The sequence below is a fragment of the Oreochromis niloticus genome, linkage group LG20, assembly GCF_001858045.2.
Source record: "Oreochromis niloticus isolate F11D_XX linkage group LG20, O_niloticus_UMD_NMBU, whole genome shotgun sequence".
Taxonomy (NCBI): Eukaryota; Metazoa; Chordata; class Actinopteri; order Cichliformes; family Cichlidae; genus Oreochromis; species Oreochromis niloticus.
In genome coordinates this window covers 18,529,370-18,548,816 of record NC_031984.2, presented here as the reverse complement: position 1 = coordinate 18,548,816, position 19,447 = coordinate 18,529,370, and the positions used below count along the sequence as shown (strand labels likewise).

At 40.3% G+C, this 19,447-nt stretch overlaps 2 protein-coding genes across 3 annotated transcripts; both read left to right on the top strand.

Moving 5' to 3' along the window:
• Positions 1-6,616: 6,616 nt before the first annotated feature.
• Positions 6,617-11,165, top strand: tnni1a (troponin I type 1a (skeletal, slow)). 2 transcript variants are annotated; one of them, XM_003448200.5, is made up of 8 exons: positions 6,617-6,710; positions 8,504-8,535; positions 8,640-8,646; positions 8,771-8,812; positions 9,013-9,144; positions 9,334-9,423; positions 9,579-9,755; positions 10,349-11,165. In XM_003448200.5, the coding sequence occupies exons 2-8, from the start codon at positions 8,522-8,524 to the stop codon at positions 10,451-10,453; spliced, it is 567 nt and encodes a 188-aa protein (XP_003448248.1). In that variant the 5' UTR covers positions 6,617-6,710; positions 8,504-8,521; the 3' UTR covers positions 10,454-11,165. The 2 variants fall into 2 exon arrangements, with proteins under 2 accessions (XP_003448248.1, XP_005478072.1); XM_005478015.3 differs by having other exon boundaries at positions 6,637-6,710; positions 8,508-8,535.
• Positions 11,166-12,481: 1,316 nt separating this feature from the next.
• On the top strand, positions 12,482-19,196 carry lad1 (ladinin). Its single transcript, XM_003448268.5, has 14 exons — positions 12,482-12,687; positions 13,366-13,557; positions 13,979-14,252; positions 15,086-15,159; positions 15,560-15,731; positions 16,024-16,113; positions 16,500-16,543; positions 16,626-16,668; positions 16,869-16,915; positions 17,022-17,088; positions 17,198-17,332; positions 17,426-17,515; positions 18,367-18,491; positions 18,677-19,196. The coding sequence occupies exons 1-13, from the start codon at positions 12,650-12,652 to the stop codon at positions 18,457-18,459; spliced, it is 1,359 nt and encodes a 452-aa protein (XP_003448316.1). The 5' UTR covers positions 12,482-12,649; the 3' UTR covers positions 18,460-18,491; positions 18,677-19,196.
• The last annotated feature ends 251 nt before the right edge of the window (positions 19,197-19,447 follow it).

The following is a 19,447-nucleotide window of genomic DNA, read 5'->3' as shown; positions in this document are numbered from 1 at the left end:
TCTCATTGCTTAAGGACAATTTGGAGACTCCTGCATAAAAAAAGCCGTTTTCTGGGAACAGTTTACCCTTTGTGCCTTGATGTTTCAGTAGCATCTTCATTTTTCAACATCATTTTGTGACAGTTTTTGACGCTGCTGAAACAGGAGTCAATTTGTTCTGCAGGCTTGTTTTTGAAGGACTGGTATGACTTACTTTGAAAACTTTAACTTGCAGAATGAGCAGATCTTTGATGTTTTCTAAAGATGGAAATGAAGTATTTTGTTTCTGACATGTTGCACTCTGTATACTACATATTTGCTTAAACCATGTACAGTATTAGAACTGTAAAATAATAATAATAATAATAATAAATTTTTGTAATCAGATTCATCTGACATATTTTAATTGGTCTTCTATTTTTAAATGGTGTTTCACTTCATTTCACTCTTCACTAGGAAGTCTAAAGTCTTTTAGCACTTAACTGTCAGCTGCAGTTTATTTTAGATTCAAAACATTAATTGCTAAGCTCATCTGTTTCCAGTTGTGTGTTAACCTTGCTGTTATAGCCTCTGGAAAACACACACACCCGACACACATAGACACACACACACAGTGGCATGGTTTTCCTGCTATTGCGTGTGTGCTGAAGTCAGGGCACCTTTTGTTCTGAGAGGTTTGGAGGACTAATGAGAAGCACAGTGAGCCTGAGGCATGTGCACACAAACATCCACCCACACAGATTCACCTACAGGAACGTATGTGCACACCCAGCATGAAGTTCATCCAGGCCTAAGCATCAGCAGAGTCTTGTCAAGGAGACATAGAATTTATTGTTCATTTAATCATTTTGTGCGTGTTTTTGTGTGTATATCAAGAATATAGCAGTCTGTGTGTGATATGTTTAGCTGTGTGGCTCGGTGCACTTTTAGAATAAAGGGCTAGTTGTATAGCAACTTCTCGTGTTCCTGTGGAAAACCCCCATTGCCACACCGCATGAGTCAGCAAAGGACAAGGAGTGCTGCAAGAAGCAGAGATGGATCATTGTATTAAGCAGTATGTTTGCGTGTGTGGATTTGTGTGGAGAGCAGGTTTTACACAGAATATATGTGAAGTAGAGCCGTGGAGAGGTTACATCTTTAAAGGTACAGTGTGTAAAATCTCACCACTAGAGGTCAGCAGATTGCAGTCCACAGAATTGTGTTTTCTATAGTGGCTGTTCATCTGTAGTGAGTGTAATCCAGGGGTGTCAAACAATGAGGTCCAGGGGCCAGAATCGGCCCAGCAAGAACTCTAATCTGGTTTACTGGATGGCTTTGTAAAATGTAAAGGAAGACTTAAATTGTGGAGTGTATTTTCTGCATTTTTCTTAGTTTTACAGCATTTACTGCTGAAAAAGACCTCCCCACAGTCATTAATACTACACCAAAGTAACTAGGTGTGTGTGTCTCCTGATGTAAAATGAGTTTGATAGCCCTGGTGTAGGCTTTCAGTCCGCTGTTTACCTCAGCTGTCAATATACCTGTGTCCACCTCTGTTTACTCTGGAGGAGGCTGTAAAACTTAAAGTGTAAAGTTGATGAGTCCGTGAAACTCACTTCTGTCTGATGAAGGCACTGAGGTGAGTTCTGAAGGATATCCTGAACTTTTTTGTCAGTAAGCACTGCTGCATTGCAGGTGTTAGCAGCTTGTAGCTGGTGTTTGTGAAACTTTCTCTGAAGTGAATCTAACATGGTTGGACTCGGACACTTAACAAATAGACTCTAATATGATGTGAGAATGTAACTAAACTGCTTATCAGAGGGAAACTTTATTTTTTAGGAAACTTGAGACTAACATTAGCTTGCATAAAGTTAGCTTTTAACCAGCTGTTATTGTTTTTTTTTAGCTAGCTAGTCAGCTGCCTGGTGATGGTAGGATTACATTTATAACCCTCTGACAATAAGTAATTGGGCCAATATCTAGAATAAATACAAATAAATCAATTAAAAAAAACAAAGTGAGACTAGAATGTGATGGGACAGTTATGAAAGTGACAGAATAACAGCTAATAGCAAACATGTATTCAGTATTATATGAAAACACACATTAACTTGCATCTTTTTCTCCTTCACGACACCAAAGTATTATCCACTTCTTTCAAGCGTGTCTCCGTGCAATCGTTCACATATTTTTGGTTTCTGTCACTTCCACAGCTCTTCCATCAACTTAATGTCTCCCCAAAAGCACTTAGATTGTGTCTTTTAAAATTTAGTTTTATTCAACGTTCTACGTGCTTTAAATTTCCATTGTGTTCTTTGTGCTATTGCACCATTTTTCCCTTTTCTGGTGTTTTCTTAAGTTGCAGTGTGTTTGTTTTCTCGGGGCCACTATAATCAATCGTGTTTATGCACGTTTTTGTGTGGTTGAGCACTGACTTCAGTTTAGGAGATAAGGCTCAAGGTAGGGAGGAGAAGATGAGGTGGAAATGAGAGGAGAGGGAAATGAAGAGGAGAAAGATGTACTGAGAAAGAGATGATGAAAATATACATATAAAAATGTTAAATAGTCTTATATAGTTTGAAAGAGTTTTTCAGAATACATCAGTTTTTAGAAGATTTAAGAACACACTGATCAGTTTATAGATATATATGAGTACAACATTCTTTTCTTCTATTAAATAACCTAAAAAAATACTTAGTGTATCATTAAATCCGATGTTTGTTTAATCACAGTTTTTAGTCAAATTCTCTGTCTAAACTTCATAACTTCTTTCCAGGGAATCTGACAAACACGCAAATTGAGCTACAATTAAGTAAGAACTAGAGTGGTGTCAGATGTGGACTCATAATGTTTTCCTGATGTTGACTCTAATGCGCCACCAATGGGACAGCCTGTTGATTAGTCTATGTTGGCGTGCGCTCTTCACTGACCAGAGCTCACTTCAAAAATCGTTGGCAAGCCTCCAGCTTCTCAGCTTCTAAGAGATGGAGCTGCTGTGTAAATATTACACCACTAGAGGTCTGTCTCGCAACTTTTAAGTGAGGAAAACGTCTGTGTGTACACACAACTGTGTGGGTGCATGAATCTGATTCAGGCTTATCTAAGTTCTCAGATAATCTGTGTATTTAAAACGTTTTGTGTTTTTTCCCCTCTACCATTGGTTTACATTCTCCATTATCTGTTGTCTCACACTGTGCAAGACTGCAAACAGAATGCCTCTGTGTATTTGTGCATGTGTGCGTGTGTGTGTGGCATTTGATAGTTCAACAAGTTATCATTCAAAATATGGACATAGTCATGTGTAGAACATGGTTTAAACTTTATTAAAGTAATAGTTTTCTGGTTGACTTTGTCAGTTTCTGGATATTGTTGTTGAAAGGTTTTGGCCCTCTCTTCCTTGCAATGTTGTTTCAGTTTATTTCAGTTCAGTTTCCAGGCATTTGTTTGTACACAGCACTCTTAAGGTCCTTGTTAAAGAATCGTGGATCAATGTAGTTGTCATTGTGCAAGCTGATTAGATCTTTAGCAAGAATGCTCACCTCTGTTTTCACACATACACACATATCACATGATCACACGTCGCAGACACACACGTCACATGTTCACATGTGAGTGTTTTATCTGTCACATGATTAATGAGATGTTTGTGTAAATACTGATGTTAATAAAAGGACTGTGAGAGGGGGCCGGAGTTTGGAGTTGGCTGAGATCAGATGAAGAGCTTTTCCCCTTGCAGCGAGTAAAAGACAAAAGCGCTGTGGTCTTGCTTTCGTACACAAGTGACTGGTCTCTGAGTCAGCGGGGTTTAAGTGTTAGACCCAACATTCCTGCCTCAGCATTTTTAATCAAACTTAAGTCTAGAGTTTAACTGGGCCATCGCAATGCCTCATTCCTTTTTTGTTTTCAACCATTCTTCTGTAGATTTGTGATCAGTGTCTTGTTGCAATAACCAGTTTCAGCCAGGCTTTAGCTGTCAGACATGTCCTCACATTTGACTCATAATCAACTATGAATCAACCACGAACTCTAGAGGAGTGACAGCAAGATGCCCAGCTCTACTGGGCCCAATACAAGCCCAAAACCGTCACTGCTCCACTGTCATTCTTGAGGTGTGAGGCATTTGTGTTGTTTGGTTTTCCCTAAACATAGTTGGTCACATCTGTTCAAAGGACATTGTACCAGAAACCTCGTGATTTGTTCAGATGTCATTTTGAAAACCTAAGCTGTGGCGCCATGTTCCTTTTAGAGAGCAGAAGCCGTCTCCTTTCAGACAAGCCATATTTGCTCAGCCTTTTACTAATTGTTCTGTCGTGAACTTTAACCTTCAACATTCTCACTGAGGCTTGTAGAGTCTGAGTCACAGCTCTTAGGTTTTTTGCAATTTCACTGAGCATTGCTCGTTCTGACTCTTGAGTTAAGGTTTATTTATCTCTCAGTTTACACATTTTACACATAAAATCATCTCATCAGACAGCACCGTACATTATTAGACAATATGAATATCTTTGTACATATCTGTAGGAAACTTAGGCAACCTATTTACAAGTAATAGCAGACATGTGTTTAGAATTTCAGTGGTGTGACTGTGTGGGTGCAGCCACCCTTTTGTCTTCATTTGGATTACAGACGGTGTGGCGAGGTTTCACTTTGTCCGTCAAGAAGATTTGTCTGAAAGGCGTCCTCACATGCATGTCTGGCATTTTAATCTCTCCTTCGAGGTTTAGGTGTTAGTAAACAAAGCCATGCTCCTGGTTCATGTAGCTGTACTCAATATGGCAATATCATGAGTTAAATATTTTAAGCATGGCGTGAGCGTGCTAAGATGTTAATATGAGAATGTTAACATAATGTTTATCATTGCTGCCTGAGCTCTATTATTATCACCAGAATGATTGCATAGAGAAGTCTGGGACTAATCCCTCCTCAACATGCATGCCTTGATCCAGAAGGAACAGTACAGACTGCATCCTTTATTAAATCTTCATTTAATATGCATTGTGAGAATTCATTTTAGGCATATTTGATGGATTAATTAGCTAATAGCATGGTCTACAGTTTTGCAGGTATCCAGTTATAGATTATCCTGAAAACCAGATAAATAGAGCCAATATTTAGTTTGCCTTGGAAGAATGTCTGTTCACCCCTGCCCTGTTCAGATTACCCCCGGCCTTGTCCATGCTGGGACACTCAGAACCGCTTATCTGATATGGGGTAGATTTGATATGATGACAGACGTCTTAGCACACTAATGCCTGTTTATATTTTTCCATTTGTCAGTGTGACATCATGCATTTTATTGCACTGATTGCTTGCATTGTCGTCTGCAGTATGCACTATACAGCTACCTGCAGTCTGTTAATAATGCATCTTTGACACTCCTAAGAGGTGATTGACCAATTTGCATTTGTGCCTTTGTCTGCTAGTGCCATATTAGTGTCATAATTACAAAAACAAGTGGACTTTATAGCAAGACCCAAGAGACCAATGGAAGTTTAAGCAACGGAGTACCAGAAGACTGCAGGAGAGGATAAAACAGATTCGTGGCATTTTTAGATGAGTCTTGAGAGTAAATTTTTTTATCGAGGATTGACTGGAGTTGAGGGGAAGCATGCAGTGGTTTTAGAGGACAGGCAGGCACATGATGTTTCCAGGTGAACAGGGAAACAGTGAGCAATTTCTTCAGGTTGTAGGTAACATAAATCCAGCTGAGAGAGAAAGGTCAGATAACCAGAAAGCACACATAAAATGAGTCATGATTTGAGAGTCTTATTATCACCACAAGGGCAACAACAACCAGCTAAAGAGCAGGAACGTACACTGGCCTTTTATCCCTGAGAGGTGATCAGTAAATGGAAAGCAGGCGTGCAGGCAGCATTCAGGAGCCGAGGTAGACCCACCCACGGACAGAACAGCAAACCAGAGCACGGCCCAAACTCCACCTTAGATCAAGAGACTAACTAGTCATGAATAAAAGCATTAAACTGGTTTAAATTTTGACCCAATCATGGTGCAAGAGGAAAAGTTCAAATTCCTCCAAAGGGAACTTAAATATCTGCCCCAAAGTTTGTACCACACCTGTTAAGTTGACTCAAACACAGAAGACACAAAGTCATCATGGATCAAAGAAAAGGCACGGGATCAATAAAATCATAAGGATTAATTCCCTGTTGACCATAAATCTCCTCATAAAATATTATGACATTTCACCCAATATCAGCTGAGGCGATTCTCTGTGGATTAAAGTGCTGGAATGACAAACCATAGCTGCCCTTTATACAGCTGCCACTGGCATGGCTTAAAAAGTCACGAAGCCTTCAGCGTAACCACATAAAGGACCCCTGTCATTATACTGCACAGCTATCATCACCACTTCTACTTAGTGTACTTACAAGTGGTTTTTTTCCTTGATTTTTTTTACAGAATTTCCTTTTCCAAGCAGTCTCTGGCCAGCTTATAGTTGATATACATGTTTACCTACAATTCATCATTTGAGTTACTCTCATCATCATGTGGGATCCAAAACCAAAGCCTTCAGGCTCTAACTATATTGCCATTGTTTACATGAACATGTGAGAGGAAAAATGAGCAGAGCAAGATTATGTACCAAGAAGGACGTGGCTGACTAATAATAGCGTCCACACACAAAAGAAAGCGAGATCTAGACAATGGGCGGTGCAGTTAAATAGAGGGCTCATCTCTGATCTGTCCATCGAGCTCCATCCGTGGTCACATCTCTCCTGCCTCTGACACTGGTAAGTTCCCTTGATAAAACGGTCTGTCTGTAGCATTAGGCATAAGTTTTCTATCTGTGGATTCTTAGTAAAGGAATACATACATGCCTGAGTCCAGCCATGCATTTGTTGAAAATGTGTCATGCAGATTTCAAATTGAGACATCTCTGTACAGTGAGAATACAGATTGATCTAGTAGTATTAGTTTATTCAGTATGTCAACCTGGTGAACAATGGGGACATAGCATAGCAGAGAGATAGACAATAATAAGTGTTTCAATGCTATTTTGTTAGCAGCCCAGTTTCATCTTTGGGCACAGACTGTATGTACACTATAAAGCTGTACTATCATAAAGTAGTGATCAGTGATGATCAGTTGAAATAATACAAACTGGGGAGTTTAAATCTGCAGCCAAAGCAACTATGTTCAAATCCGAGGTTGACGTAAGCTTTCCAAAGCACCTTGGGTGGGTTTTCTTTTTTCATTGCCAAGTTGGCCGCACCACAGAGGGTCATAAGCATCCATGAGTTACTAGCAATAAATCCCTGATCCAGGCTGGGCACCCCACAGCATAGTCACCCACCACAGCTGTCTATCAGTTGTTCCCTGGTCTATTTGGGGAGACAGGCCACTCTAAATTCCTCTTGGCAAGATAATCCTGAGGAGAAAGACAGGGATAAGGGACAGAAGAGATGGATGAGGGACGGCTATCTGTCTGGAATTTTCCTAATCCGCTGGAGCAGATTGTAACCCCATCGTGCTAGGTGGTCTTATGTGGTGCCATTCTCAAATGGAACCAAATAGAACCAAATGAGAGGGGGAGGTATGAGGAGAAAGGCTGGCCTAAATTGAAAGAGTGAAAGGGTGAGTGCTGCAAATCACTTGCAGATTTGATAAAGGACAAAGGGCAAGATACTGAGGGGGAGGAAAGGTAAGACCAGGTAATAACAAAAGTGAAAACAACACTAAAACATTGAGATGTCAAGACAAATTAAGCATCTTACTGGCGTTAATGTGTCACTGTTTTTTATGGAATGTTTATATGGTAGAAAAGGTTCCTATAGGCAAAACTGCACTCTGTAAGTTCTGTGAAAAACTAGGACACTGATTCCCCAAACATTTTGTGCCTGTATGATATTTTCATGCACAACAAACACATTTTCTTAAACATGCATTAAAAAAACAATAAAGCTTCAGCAACCTCAGACTTAAAAATGGATTTAAGGTTGCCTAGACCAGCAATTTCCAAATTCCTTTCGTCCAAACAGGTGAAGACTGCTTAACACCTCTTATCCTCTGCCAATTCATTATTAAAATTTTCCCCCACCTATTGTTTGGCTCCATTTCTATATCGTTCGGTTTTAGACTATTTTAGACCGTTTTAACTTATATGCGTAAATGCTAACTTTTATAATCCATCAGCACATGGATTTGTATATTTTGAGGTCACAGGATATATTTAGATTCATTTAGATTGTTACGTTTATTTTTAGTGAAGCTGCACCAACCTGCCGATGCAACAAACTTCCAAGGATGTTGTCAGTTTTGCAGTGCTAACACAGAACAAAGAGGGATTTCTCCAGTGTGCCATCAAAAGCGGACACACTTAAATAAAGTATGATACTGTACAATTGGCCTGCTGACAGTTTACAAGCGCTGAAACCGACTCAACGTTCTTATAGAACTGCAGAAAGATGATCCAGCCCAAACAAATGATATGTATCTGATCCGCTGATCAAACAAATACTGCCAACGGTTCAGGGTGTGTTTCTGTGTGAGCGTGTGTTTCTAATCTCTCCCGTCTCTTTTCCAGTGAGATCTCAACAGCAGGATGCCTGAACATGTGTGAGTGATCAGGTTTTGCATTCTTATTATAGATACACAGACATAAAAAAAAACAAGTATGTCTTTAAGCATTTTAAATTATGTCTTTTTCTCTTCTTTTACAGCCAAGAGGTAAGACCATCTGACCGCTAACTTGTTGATACAATATTCAACTATTTTTATAACTAAGTTAACCTAGTAAACTACATATACTTCATATTTATTGATAATCTTGTGACTCATCTTAACCATACAGCGGAAACCCAAGATCTCAGCCTCAAGGAAGCTGATGCTCAAGGTAAGAGAAATCATGGGCAGACTTATTTGATTTATTAGTGTAATACATGTGTTCAGCCCACAGGAGGGCAGCAGATATAGACAACTGAGAGAAAGCCAGCATCTGAATTTTTCATCTGTCATGTGAAAAAAATTATGTGATTTGTGTTTTGAAAGAATCCGAACGCATATGTAATACATTATTTTATGTCGATTTGGCAGAGTCTGATGGTGGCAAAGGCCAAGGAGGAATTGGAGCAGGAGATTTTAGTCAAAGAGGAGGAGAAACATAGGTACCTGGCTGAGAGGGCTCCTCCTTTAAATATGAGTGGCCTGAGCCTTGGCCAGCTTCAGGTATGTTCCCTACAGATTCCCTAAAATCTCCCATTTTTCTTTCCATCCTTTGCAGCGACAACTTAGATCATTCCCAAATTATGTCAATACAGCATTGTATTCTAAAAAGTAAATCAGGACAAGAAATCAAGTAAAGAAAGGACTGCACATGATCCCTTTCATACTAAGTTTTCCTTTGTCCATGTGTAGGATCTCTGCAGAGAGCTCCATGCTAAGATAGATGTAGTTGATGAGGAGCGATATGACATTGAAGCTAAAGTCATGCTCAACACACGCGAGGTTGGTACGCTTTATTATCCCAGCGCATTTCCTGATTCAATAAGTAGAATTTGAAATGTTTCATATCAGTTATACTTTACGTATATTATGCAACACTATGATCACCATGAGAAACTGCTACATCCTGCTCCCTCCATTCTGTGTCACTCAACCAGATTAAAGACCTGAATATCAAGGTACTGGACCTCAGGGGGAAATTCAAGAGGCCTAATCTTCGACGTGTCCGTGTGTCAGCTGATGCCATCCTTCGCTCGCTGCTGGGCTCCAAGCACAAAGTCTCCATGGACCTGCGAGCCAATCTCAAGTCTGTCAAGAAAGAGGACACTGAAAAGGTGCATGCAAATGGGAAAAGAGAAGATGCAATCATGCATGTGCACACAGAATACAATGAAACCAGCCCGAGCAATGTCTGTGCCATCCTTAGAGCACAAATATGCATTCAGCTACTGTAAGGTTTCAGATACAGACATGATGTCAGCGCTTGAGATGTCATGGAACACCTGAAAACGCTGTTTTCAGTGTGTGTGAAAGGTGTGTTTAAGACACCGAGTAGGAAGCCACTGCAGGGCGGGGACGGTGTATTTGTGAGAGAAGGCACAGAACACAAGACAATGATCCCATTGTACACAGAATATTAGCCTTTGTGACCACTTCTCCCAACTCCTGAGCGCATGCACATGTGCAGATTAGCTTGTTCCGGTGTGTGTATACTTGTGAATGAATGTGTGTCTCTCCAAGTCTGAGGTAAACCAGTTATACTAGTATGGTAATAAACAATTCGCCAAAGGGTTTCCTATTGAAATGAGCAGGTCTCAAAGGCTTAGATCCAACAATAACATTTTCTGAACCTGCTCTACTTTGCAGCCTCTGTTTTTAGTCTTTTATACTCTCTGTTGCACAATCCAACTGTCTGCCTTATCTGCAGAAGAGGCCAGTGGAGGACAGTGACTGGAGGAAGAATGTGGAAGCCATGTCAGGGATGGAGGGAAGGAAGAAGATGTTTGATGCTGCTAAAGGTCCTGCGCAGTGAAGCCAGGAGGTGGGCTGGGGTCACATCAGTGACATCACTCCCCTACATCTGAATCTGTCCTATTCTTCTTGGGTCTATTGTGGCATCTGTGTTGTTGTTTCACGCTGATGTCCCTGCGTATGCTCCTGCCATGGAGGTGACAATATGCCCCCACACCCCTGAAAGGCTTTCAACTATTCTGTTAGCTTTTTTTTGATAAGGCGTTAAAATGACTCTGTTATGTAAGATTATTTGTACTTTTCACACCATGTTGCACCATAGCCCCAGACAATCGGCCTGATATTTGTATGGCGGACAAACGTGCCAAATTAAACTGTATATGTGATTGTTTTGCTTGGGGATAAACTTTAACCTTGTAATGTAGATTATCAAATCATAGTGGTTAAAAAAGGTGCACTTCATTAGCTGGACTGAAAGGAAAAAAGAATGAATAAAATATTAAAAGTACACTTTACATGAAATGTTTTTCTGTGTGATACTCCTTCATGTGTGTTCTTTGATCAACTGCTGTATTCAGATATGTAAAATGCTTTTATAAATTATGAGAATTTGAGTTTCAGTGATCCTATTGCAGTAGGACTAGCTTTTTATTGCAGGTTGCAGACAGCAGATAGAGCAAATGCACAGATGAACACATGCAGTTTAAATGGTTTGTGTTTGTTCTTATGGCTAAAACATTATCCACTATTAAAAAATGCTTATTTCTACTCCAGTCTGAAGTCACAATTTGTTCAGTCTGTGATGCCAACCTTGCCAACAACTCCCATATGGTTAAGACATCTAACTGCTAGATCATACAGGACTGGGATTGACTCCCAGGACACCTGGGGATTAATGGGAACAGTACCTTGCTGTGCTCAACCTCCCAAAAAGAAAGTTCATACTTTGATCCGATGAATCTGCTCTGCAACTTAATGTATACTTAAAAATGGCAAGCATCACTACTGCTAATAGCTTTTCAATATTGGTTACAGTTACTTGTTAGTTTGAAGGATTACTGTTTGCTGCAACAAAGCAGCAAATTGTACATTTTAACTGATATGCTTTGTGTGCATGCTGTCCAGATGTAAAGCACTTCTGTCTGTTTTGCATGCCCATAAAGCACACTCTGCTTCAGTACTTTTATAAATCGCCTTATCCAAATGGATGCAAAGCACCCGCAATAGTCTTGTGTCTGTAAATATAACTTTTGTCGGGAATGTCTTTCTGTTTTATTTCCGTTGGTTTGATCAGGTCTTTCCTGAAAATGTAAGGCTAATTTTAGACACAGGAACATTATAACAGACTGAATGGACACTGATGCATAAAAACACAGAGTTCATTACAGGACCTAAAATGCACCGGTGCAGGCAGTGGCATGCAAACTACTTCCATAAGATAGCAGATGCATGATAGAGCAACAATGCATGCCATAAGACACCCTCTGCTTTAAATAAAAGCGAAGCAGACTCTGTTTTTCACAAGCACATGCACATGCACAGGTGAAACATGAAAGAGTCTTGATATGCATCTTATGCTATGCCTCAGTTATCAGTTACGATAATATCTAACTTTGTTTACTGAGGAACTGCACAGAGTATAACAGACACAGATGTGGTATAAAGTGTGTGTGCACCTGAGTCTAGGTCAGAGTCCAACACACATGGGCTCCAGAGAAAGGTGTGGACTCACACAGCAAACACGCTGACTCAGACTGTAGTGAGAGTCCAGTACAAGAAAGGATAATATATATTTGTATGCTTTATTATTATCATTTAATAAGAGTTTGATTGGTATTCACTACTTGTTGTACTTAGTACAGGTTAGATAGATTCCCGCACAGCCTGTAAGATACACAAAAACAAAATGAATATAAGCGTAAGATTAATTATTCTGGGATATTTTATTGCCATTGCCTGAATAAGCTAAGTGTCCAGGGGCGGGAAATGGCCCCAAAGTAGTGCCAGTTACAGGTATCACGTTTTCCACACTTCCACCATACAAGGTGCTCTCTGGCGCGCGCTCTCCCCACCCCTCACTCCCAGTCTGTCAGGTGGGGAGCTTACCTTTGTGGTCACGTGACGCGTCTGTGCGCCAGGGTAAAGGTGGACTGCTTTGTGCTGCGGTGACTGTAATTTGACTGCCGCCCTCAGAGTGCCAGTCGACTTTCTCGGACTGTGATCGTAGCTGACCTGGAAACTATTTTATTTTTTCAATATGTCTTTGAGTCGGAGAAACTGGTCGGCTTTGTCCAGGTAAGATTACCTCCCCGGACTCCTGGGTTTCTAAAGAGACTAGTTACCTGTGTTACCTGTGTTTCAGAGCAATGCCCGCGCCTACTGCTTTTTTATAGATGCTGGATGTTTAGGAACGCGCATAATTAACATATTTTGCAGGGTTTTCACTCTGGCAACAAAGCAGCCTAATTTGAAAGAAATGATTTATTACATTCATATAGTAACCGTGTAACATGTAGTCAAACTGGGCATTTCTGTGTCGGTTGGTGTCACTGTTATTACTACAGTCACTTCTGTCTTTTTTGCCGGTTACAGTCTAGAGATAACGGAGAGTTTTGTTCTGTTTTGCCCTTGAATTAATTAGCTCAGTCAAAAAGGAAACACCAGCCTGTCGCTCTGCAGCTGGCTGATTGAATCCACTGATAAATATTTTTTTTTAAACAGGATGCAAAATACAGCCAAAAAAAGCGGTTGATGAACAAGTAAAGCAGGTTCCCTGTAACGGTTATTAATCTTTTCTTTTAAAGTACAAACCAAAAACAAATAGTGTGGAGGATCCACTTATCAAGTTCTCATGTATAGCACCCTGTTTTACATATGTCCACCACCTGTATCCTCACTGAGCCTCGGCCTGTTTTTTTTTTTTGTGTTTGTTTGAACATCCATATTCGCTGATTGTTTTGATTCTGCTTTCAGCCTTGCACGACAGTGGACAATGGAGGACGAGGAGGAGGTGGAGAGGGAGAAGAGGAGGAGGGTGAAGAGCTCAAGCACCAATGCTGACCAAGATGATGACTCCAGCCCCACTCCCACTCCTAAAAACACATCTGCCAGCGACAGCGCCTTTGGGACAGACTCCTCAAGTGAAATGTCCCAAGGCTCCAACAGGTTGTTCTCATAGTTTAGTAAAACAAATATGTCACGTTGGACTTGGCTCATACGCTGTCTAAACACAATCCTCTTTTTACTACTGTGGACTTTGTCTGTGTGCCTGTTTTGTTCTTTTGGTTTCTGACATGTAAGAAGGCCTTTTTAGTGGTTTCAAACTAGCAAAGGGATGATTCTCACAGTTTTGCCCCATGGGAGTGTTTCTGTATACATTTCAAACCCATGAAAACACCTGATACCCATGCAGGGAAAGTATGAAACGCTGTCAGAAACCCCGACAGCTGAGTACCTGTCTTCAAAGAGCCTTTTATAATAGAAACCCGATCAGATGCAGGACCGACAGATCTTTTTAGGTCTCTCAAGAGACCATTCATCACATGTGTTGGTCATTAATGTGCCCATATGTACTGTTTATTGCCAGCATGGAGCAGGTACAGCTTGACTTTGTGGAGATGCTGCGAGTGCGTGATGAAAGGCGAAGGATGCGGCACGTGGAAACGTTGAGACAACAGAAGGAGGAAGGGGAGGATGAAGCTGAGGTCAGCAAAGAAGGAGGTGCCAGGGTAGAGCTGCTGGGAGACATGGATAAAGAAAAGGAAAGTGTTGACAAACCACAGCCACCAGTAAAAACATCTTCTCACAGTCCCACCAGCACCACCAGCAGCAAAAGTAGAACCAGCATCTCAAGCAAAAAAGTAAGAAGGAAGTTGCTCCTTAACTTTCTGGAAGAAAATCTAAAGAAAAAAAACATCTCAAAGATCTTTTGAATGTGCTTGAGTTATCACATGACAGCAACAGTGAAAATCTGTACTAACTCACGTGCCAAATAATGATGTAAATCTTGGATTTTTCATATGATTATTTTGAACTTTTGTCCACCTGGAGTGGAAAAAATAAGGTCATAACTAAAGTTTGATTAAATGACCAACAGAGAGATTTTGTTGATTCTCTGAGAAATGTTACAAATGATAAAATATGAACTGACAAATCCTTTGACAAGAAAGCACCAATCTTCCCTCACACAACTAAGTCATGGTACCAGTAGCAGCACCCTGTATAGTTAACTTTTATCCCACACAGAGGGGGAGTTAATTATTCTCTAGATTTTACAACAACAAACTTAACACCGTTTTTTGTAGTGCAGCATATGATGTCATTTTTGCTGTTAAAGATCAACGCTGGTGTAGGCATTTTCCTCTTGTGGTCACAAGAAGAAGTTAGAATCTACTTTAAACTTTCAGTTTTAGAAAAAGAAGTCAACCCTTTACTCCCCGTCTTGTTTCCGGACTTGAACTCTCCCCGCGAGTCAAGTGACCATGCAAATCATCTCTAAAACTTTGATAAGACGTGCTTGAGGCCCTAATTTGAACTTTATCTTTTATTACCTTCGCAGGCCGCTTTAGCTCTGTGTATCTGCAAATGAGGCCATAACCGCGCCGTGTTATGTAATGCAAGGTGTGTCGTCTGTACAAAAGCTTGTATGCTATGTGCTCATGCTGATTGTCTGCGCTGTTTCTTTCTTTGTCAGCATGAAAATGAAGAGTCATCGGGCAAAGACCCTGATCCAAAACCCTCCTCCAGCCCAGCTCGCAAGTTTGTCAGGTTAACAGTGACATTTCTTTTTTGTTGCTCTGTTGTTCTTTGTTGGATAGTCACCTAAAAGGATCAAATGCATGCTGAACATTTTATTTAGATAAGATAAAGGTTACTGATTCCACAAATGGAAAATGAAAGCATCAGAACAATGTAGAAATATAAAAGAGAAAACAGGATGTATAAAATTGTTTTGTATAGATCGTAAACCACATAAGATATCCAGAGGATAAGATATGCGTTGGATGGAACAGTAAATAAAGTCTGCCTTCAGTTTTCACATGTTAGACGTACTTTAAGATTTAATTTAGGCAACAGATCGGAGAAAACTATACTTTCGCTGGTCACTAGTTCCTTTCAACTTCTCTTCAACTTCTCCTTAAATTCACTTCTCTTTCTTGCCTTTCAGTTCTGTCTCCATCTCACTTGACAAGAGTCCATCTGTCAGTGGGCGCACAACTCCCATGAGCCCCGGTTCTCCATCAGCCCCCTGGTCACCTCGCGAACACTGCACTTCACCCTGCCAGAGTCCCTCTCCTCTGGGATCTCAAAGCCCTGTTCAAAATGGGCACACGGAGGAGGTAGCTCACCACACACACGCACAAATAAATACACAAATAAACTGACAGATGGACCATTGACAATATATTCGTCTCAGCTTCAAGTTTTGCTTGTCAAATGCTGTATAAGGCCCGCTAAGCACTGACGATCCAGTCAATCCAGTCAGGGCACCAGCACCCTCTGGTGTATAAAAAGAGTAAAGGTTCTTTATGCTGGTAAAAACAATCTTGGCTCCAGAGAGATACCTGCAGCTGCCCCAAAGTGCCAAAGCCCACCTAAACAGCAAACCTAAGTTATTTTACTTTCTCTCAGACCGGCGCGAATAGCTCCACCAGTGGAAACTTTGAACAGGGAAACAAACCTGCCTTCATCAGACAGAGCTCCAGGACTGTATCTTTCAGGGTAAACACTGACACACACACACACACACACACACACACACACACACACACACACACACACACAAATACATGCACATGCACGAGGACACAAAACCATTCAGGCATTCTTCCTGGCAAACGTCAGCATGAACATTTGCCAATTTGACTGTTAAAACACGATTTTATCTGCCATCAGTTTTCAGAATATCAGTTCAGGATAATTTGCTTGTGCCAGTCAAGCTTCCAGTTCATGTTAATAGCTACATGAATATTGACAAGCTTTTACTGCTGACTGGTTGCTTTGTTAACACCCAAACACATCCCAGTGCAGAGGATTATTGAGCAGGTCACTTGCTGCTGACATTTGGACAACTGTAAGTGCCGCTAACACATCCTTGTCTTCCACAGATGATGAGAAAGAAAGAAGAGGATGCTTCGCCGCTCCAGAGGAGGTAAGGAAACACCCTTGTGTTCATTTTGTATCAGCCTCGCTTAGTTTGTTTGCTGACTTGCTGACAACTTATTCTGTTGTAGCTCAAGTGTGAGGATGGCCTCCAAGAAGTTTGAATCCAACACAGTAAGATAACTTTAATTTACTTTCACCTAATATAATTGATAATCAGTAATCATTCATTGGTTATCCTTTTTTTTTTGGACCTTCACAAAAACACAATTATATTTACAGTTATAAGGTTTTGATATCTGTAGACCTGCTAGTATTACTGACACAATGTTATTCATAGATAATTTACAGTGTTGATTGTCTTTGTTTTGAAGCCGGACCAAAATGAGGATGAAAACAAAGCATCGTCTTTCCAGAGAAAGTGAGTTTGTATTGCCAATTTTTTAATCTTTATTTATTTGTTTACATTTTATTGAGTGTAACCGATTACACATGTACAAGTACGTTAATGTATTCTGTCTTCCCAGCTCTAGGCAGAGGATTTCATCTAGATCCATCCAGGAAAAGATGGAGAGACTGGCTCAGGCAGCGCAGGTCAGACTCTCAGCCCTCCATGTACTAAAGGGGAAATTATGTTCCTGTGTTCTGTAGCAAATATCAGCTGTCAGTCGCCAATGGTCTTCTCTTGGCTCTTCATCCACAGAAGTCTGAGCTGACGCGATTCCCAGATGTCACCCAGAGGACTCTGGTTCTGTTGGAAGAAGTGTCCAGGAAGAGAGAGCTCTTTGAGAAGGAGCAGCAGGTGCAGAGCCCCACCAGTCCCGGAGTTTCCAGACAGGTACAGTCATCATTCGCCGAAAGGCTCTTTTCAGTATTAGATGTGTGTGTAGCGTTAATTAACAAATGATTTTGTAACTTTTGTTGATTTCAGGAAATTAGAGGCTTGACATCAGGAATGTCCGAGCGGATCAACCGCTGGCTCAACAAGAGCAACAAAGCTGGGTCTGCGCACAGTCCTGCTGTAAGTGCAGTATATGGAAGCCAGGGGGCAGTGTTACTCTTTGAGCTGTAAGTCCTGGTTGAGCAGGACATAGTTTGTTGTTTGTGTTGCCTACATTAAATTAACTTTTAAAGAGTTTGCCATTATGTAGGTAACTATGTAAAACTTATGACTGTCGTTAATGATGAAGAAAGTTCGGATAGATTAATTCTTCTTAAACATAGATTTTTTTTCTACTCTGGTAAACTAAGTAAAGTCATTTAGGCATTAAATGAATGGGAAAGTTCACTTTAATTTAATTTCAAAAGTAGCTCAAAGAATTTGATCTTAAGAATTTAGAGTTGGGTATTTAACTTAATTAAGCTGTTCAAAAAGCTTCATATGATATACCCAACTTGCTGTTAGTTTTAGCAGTAGATATTTTTGGCTGCAGAAATCTTATCTTTGTTATATCTGAGCAAAAACAATATATATCTGGTGAAATTCATAAGCACACTGTTTAAAGCAGAGGGTCTCTCTCAGTATGTCTTGACTTGTTATCTGTGGCGCCTACAGAAATACTCACATGACAGACACTTTGTGTTAATCTGTCCTAACATCACTCACTTTTGTCAGAGTAGAGTGACCCGTTCCTCCTGCTTTGTGCCATTGGCTTTTTAGCAGCTATGAGCATGAAGAAATATTTGAGTTGGTCCAAATTGTCAGACGACATAAAGACCATTTTAGGGTGTGTTTGAAAAACTATTTGCCCCGTGAGAGGTCCCTGGTTCAGAAATATTTCAAAACTCCAGATTTAAAGCATATGGAGTGTGTTTTTTCTTTCTCTTCGCTGTAAAAAGAACTGTGATAATGATTCTGTTTCTGATTTGTAGGATTTGAGACATGTGGACATTTCTAGTAAGAGGAGCCTGTTTGAGAATAGAGGTGAAGACAGTGTCTCAAAAACCAGCCCTGGAAAAATCTGAAGTGAAGGAAGTTTATTTATAATGTCTGACAGGTAAGGATACAGCCCCATATTGTACAAAGTGCTACTGATATAGTCTTACATGTCTGGCCACTGCTGTGGAGGAAGTTTTACCAACTCCACAAATTAAGCAAACACGAGGAAGCCATACATGTTTCACTGAACTTTAAAGGCGTTCCTTCAATTATAAATTGCTCTTATTGTGTCTGTATTTGCAGGATTGCAGGATTTTAAGATGGCGAAGGGAGAGGCAGAGATTTGGAAGATTAACGGATTTGATGACTGAGTGATTTTTTTTTTTTTCCCTTTACCGTCAAAGCACAAATGTAAAACATGCAGGAGGAAGAGAGAGAAATGGCCTGTTGGGTTGTAGCTTTAGAGAACTGAAAAGGAGGAAACTGCTTTTAAAGTTAAAAAGCTTCTATCATACACTTTTGCTTTGCTTCTTTAAAAATAAGTATACCTACTTTTAACATTAAAATACCCCCAAAAAGACGCGTCAGTGATGTTTTATTTGTTCGCCTTAACGTTGTGTAATTTTTTTTAAGCACTTTAAACAGGTGAAGGCTTTAAGGATTATATCTTTTACTGAATTACACTGCTGGGATTGCTGGAGTTGTAATATGTGTGTCTTGTTTAATTTGCCAATGTAATTTTTTTTTTTTTTTTTTTTTTTGGTTTTATCCGGACTTGTGGACGAGATTCTGCCTTTCTAAGTAATAAAATGTTTTACTACTATAATTGTCTGTGACTATTTATTTTTAAATAGTCTTAGATGAATAAACACACTTTACCTTATCTCAGACCGGGGTGGATATAGATAAGTGCTCCATGCCTGTGTTTCGTCTACAACAAGGTGCCATACAAGGAAACCAGAATGTATGTGTGTGTGTGTGTGTGTGTGTGTGTGTGTGTGTGTGTGTGTGTGTGTGTGTGTGTGTGTGTGTGTGTGTGTGTGTGTGTGTGTGTGTGTGTGAATCAGCTGTCTG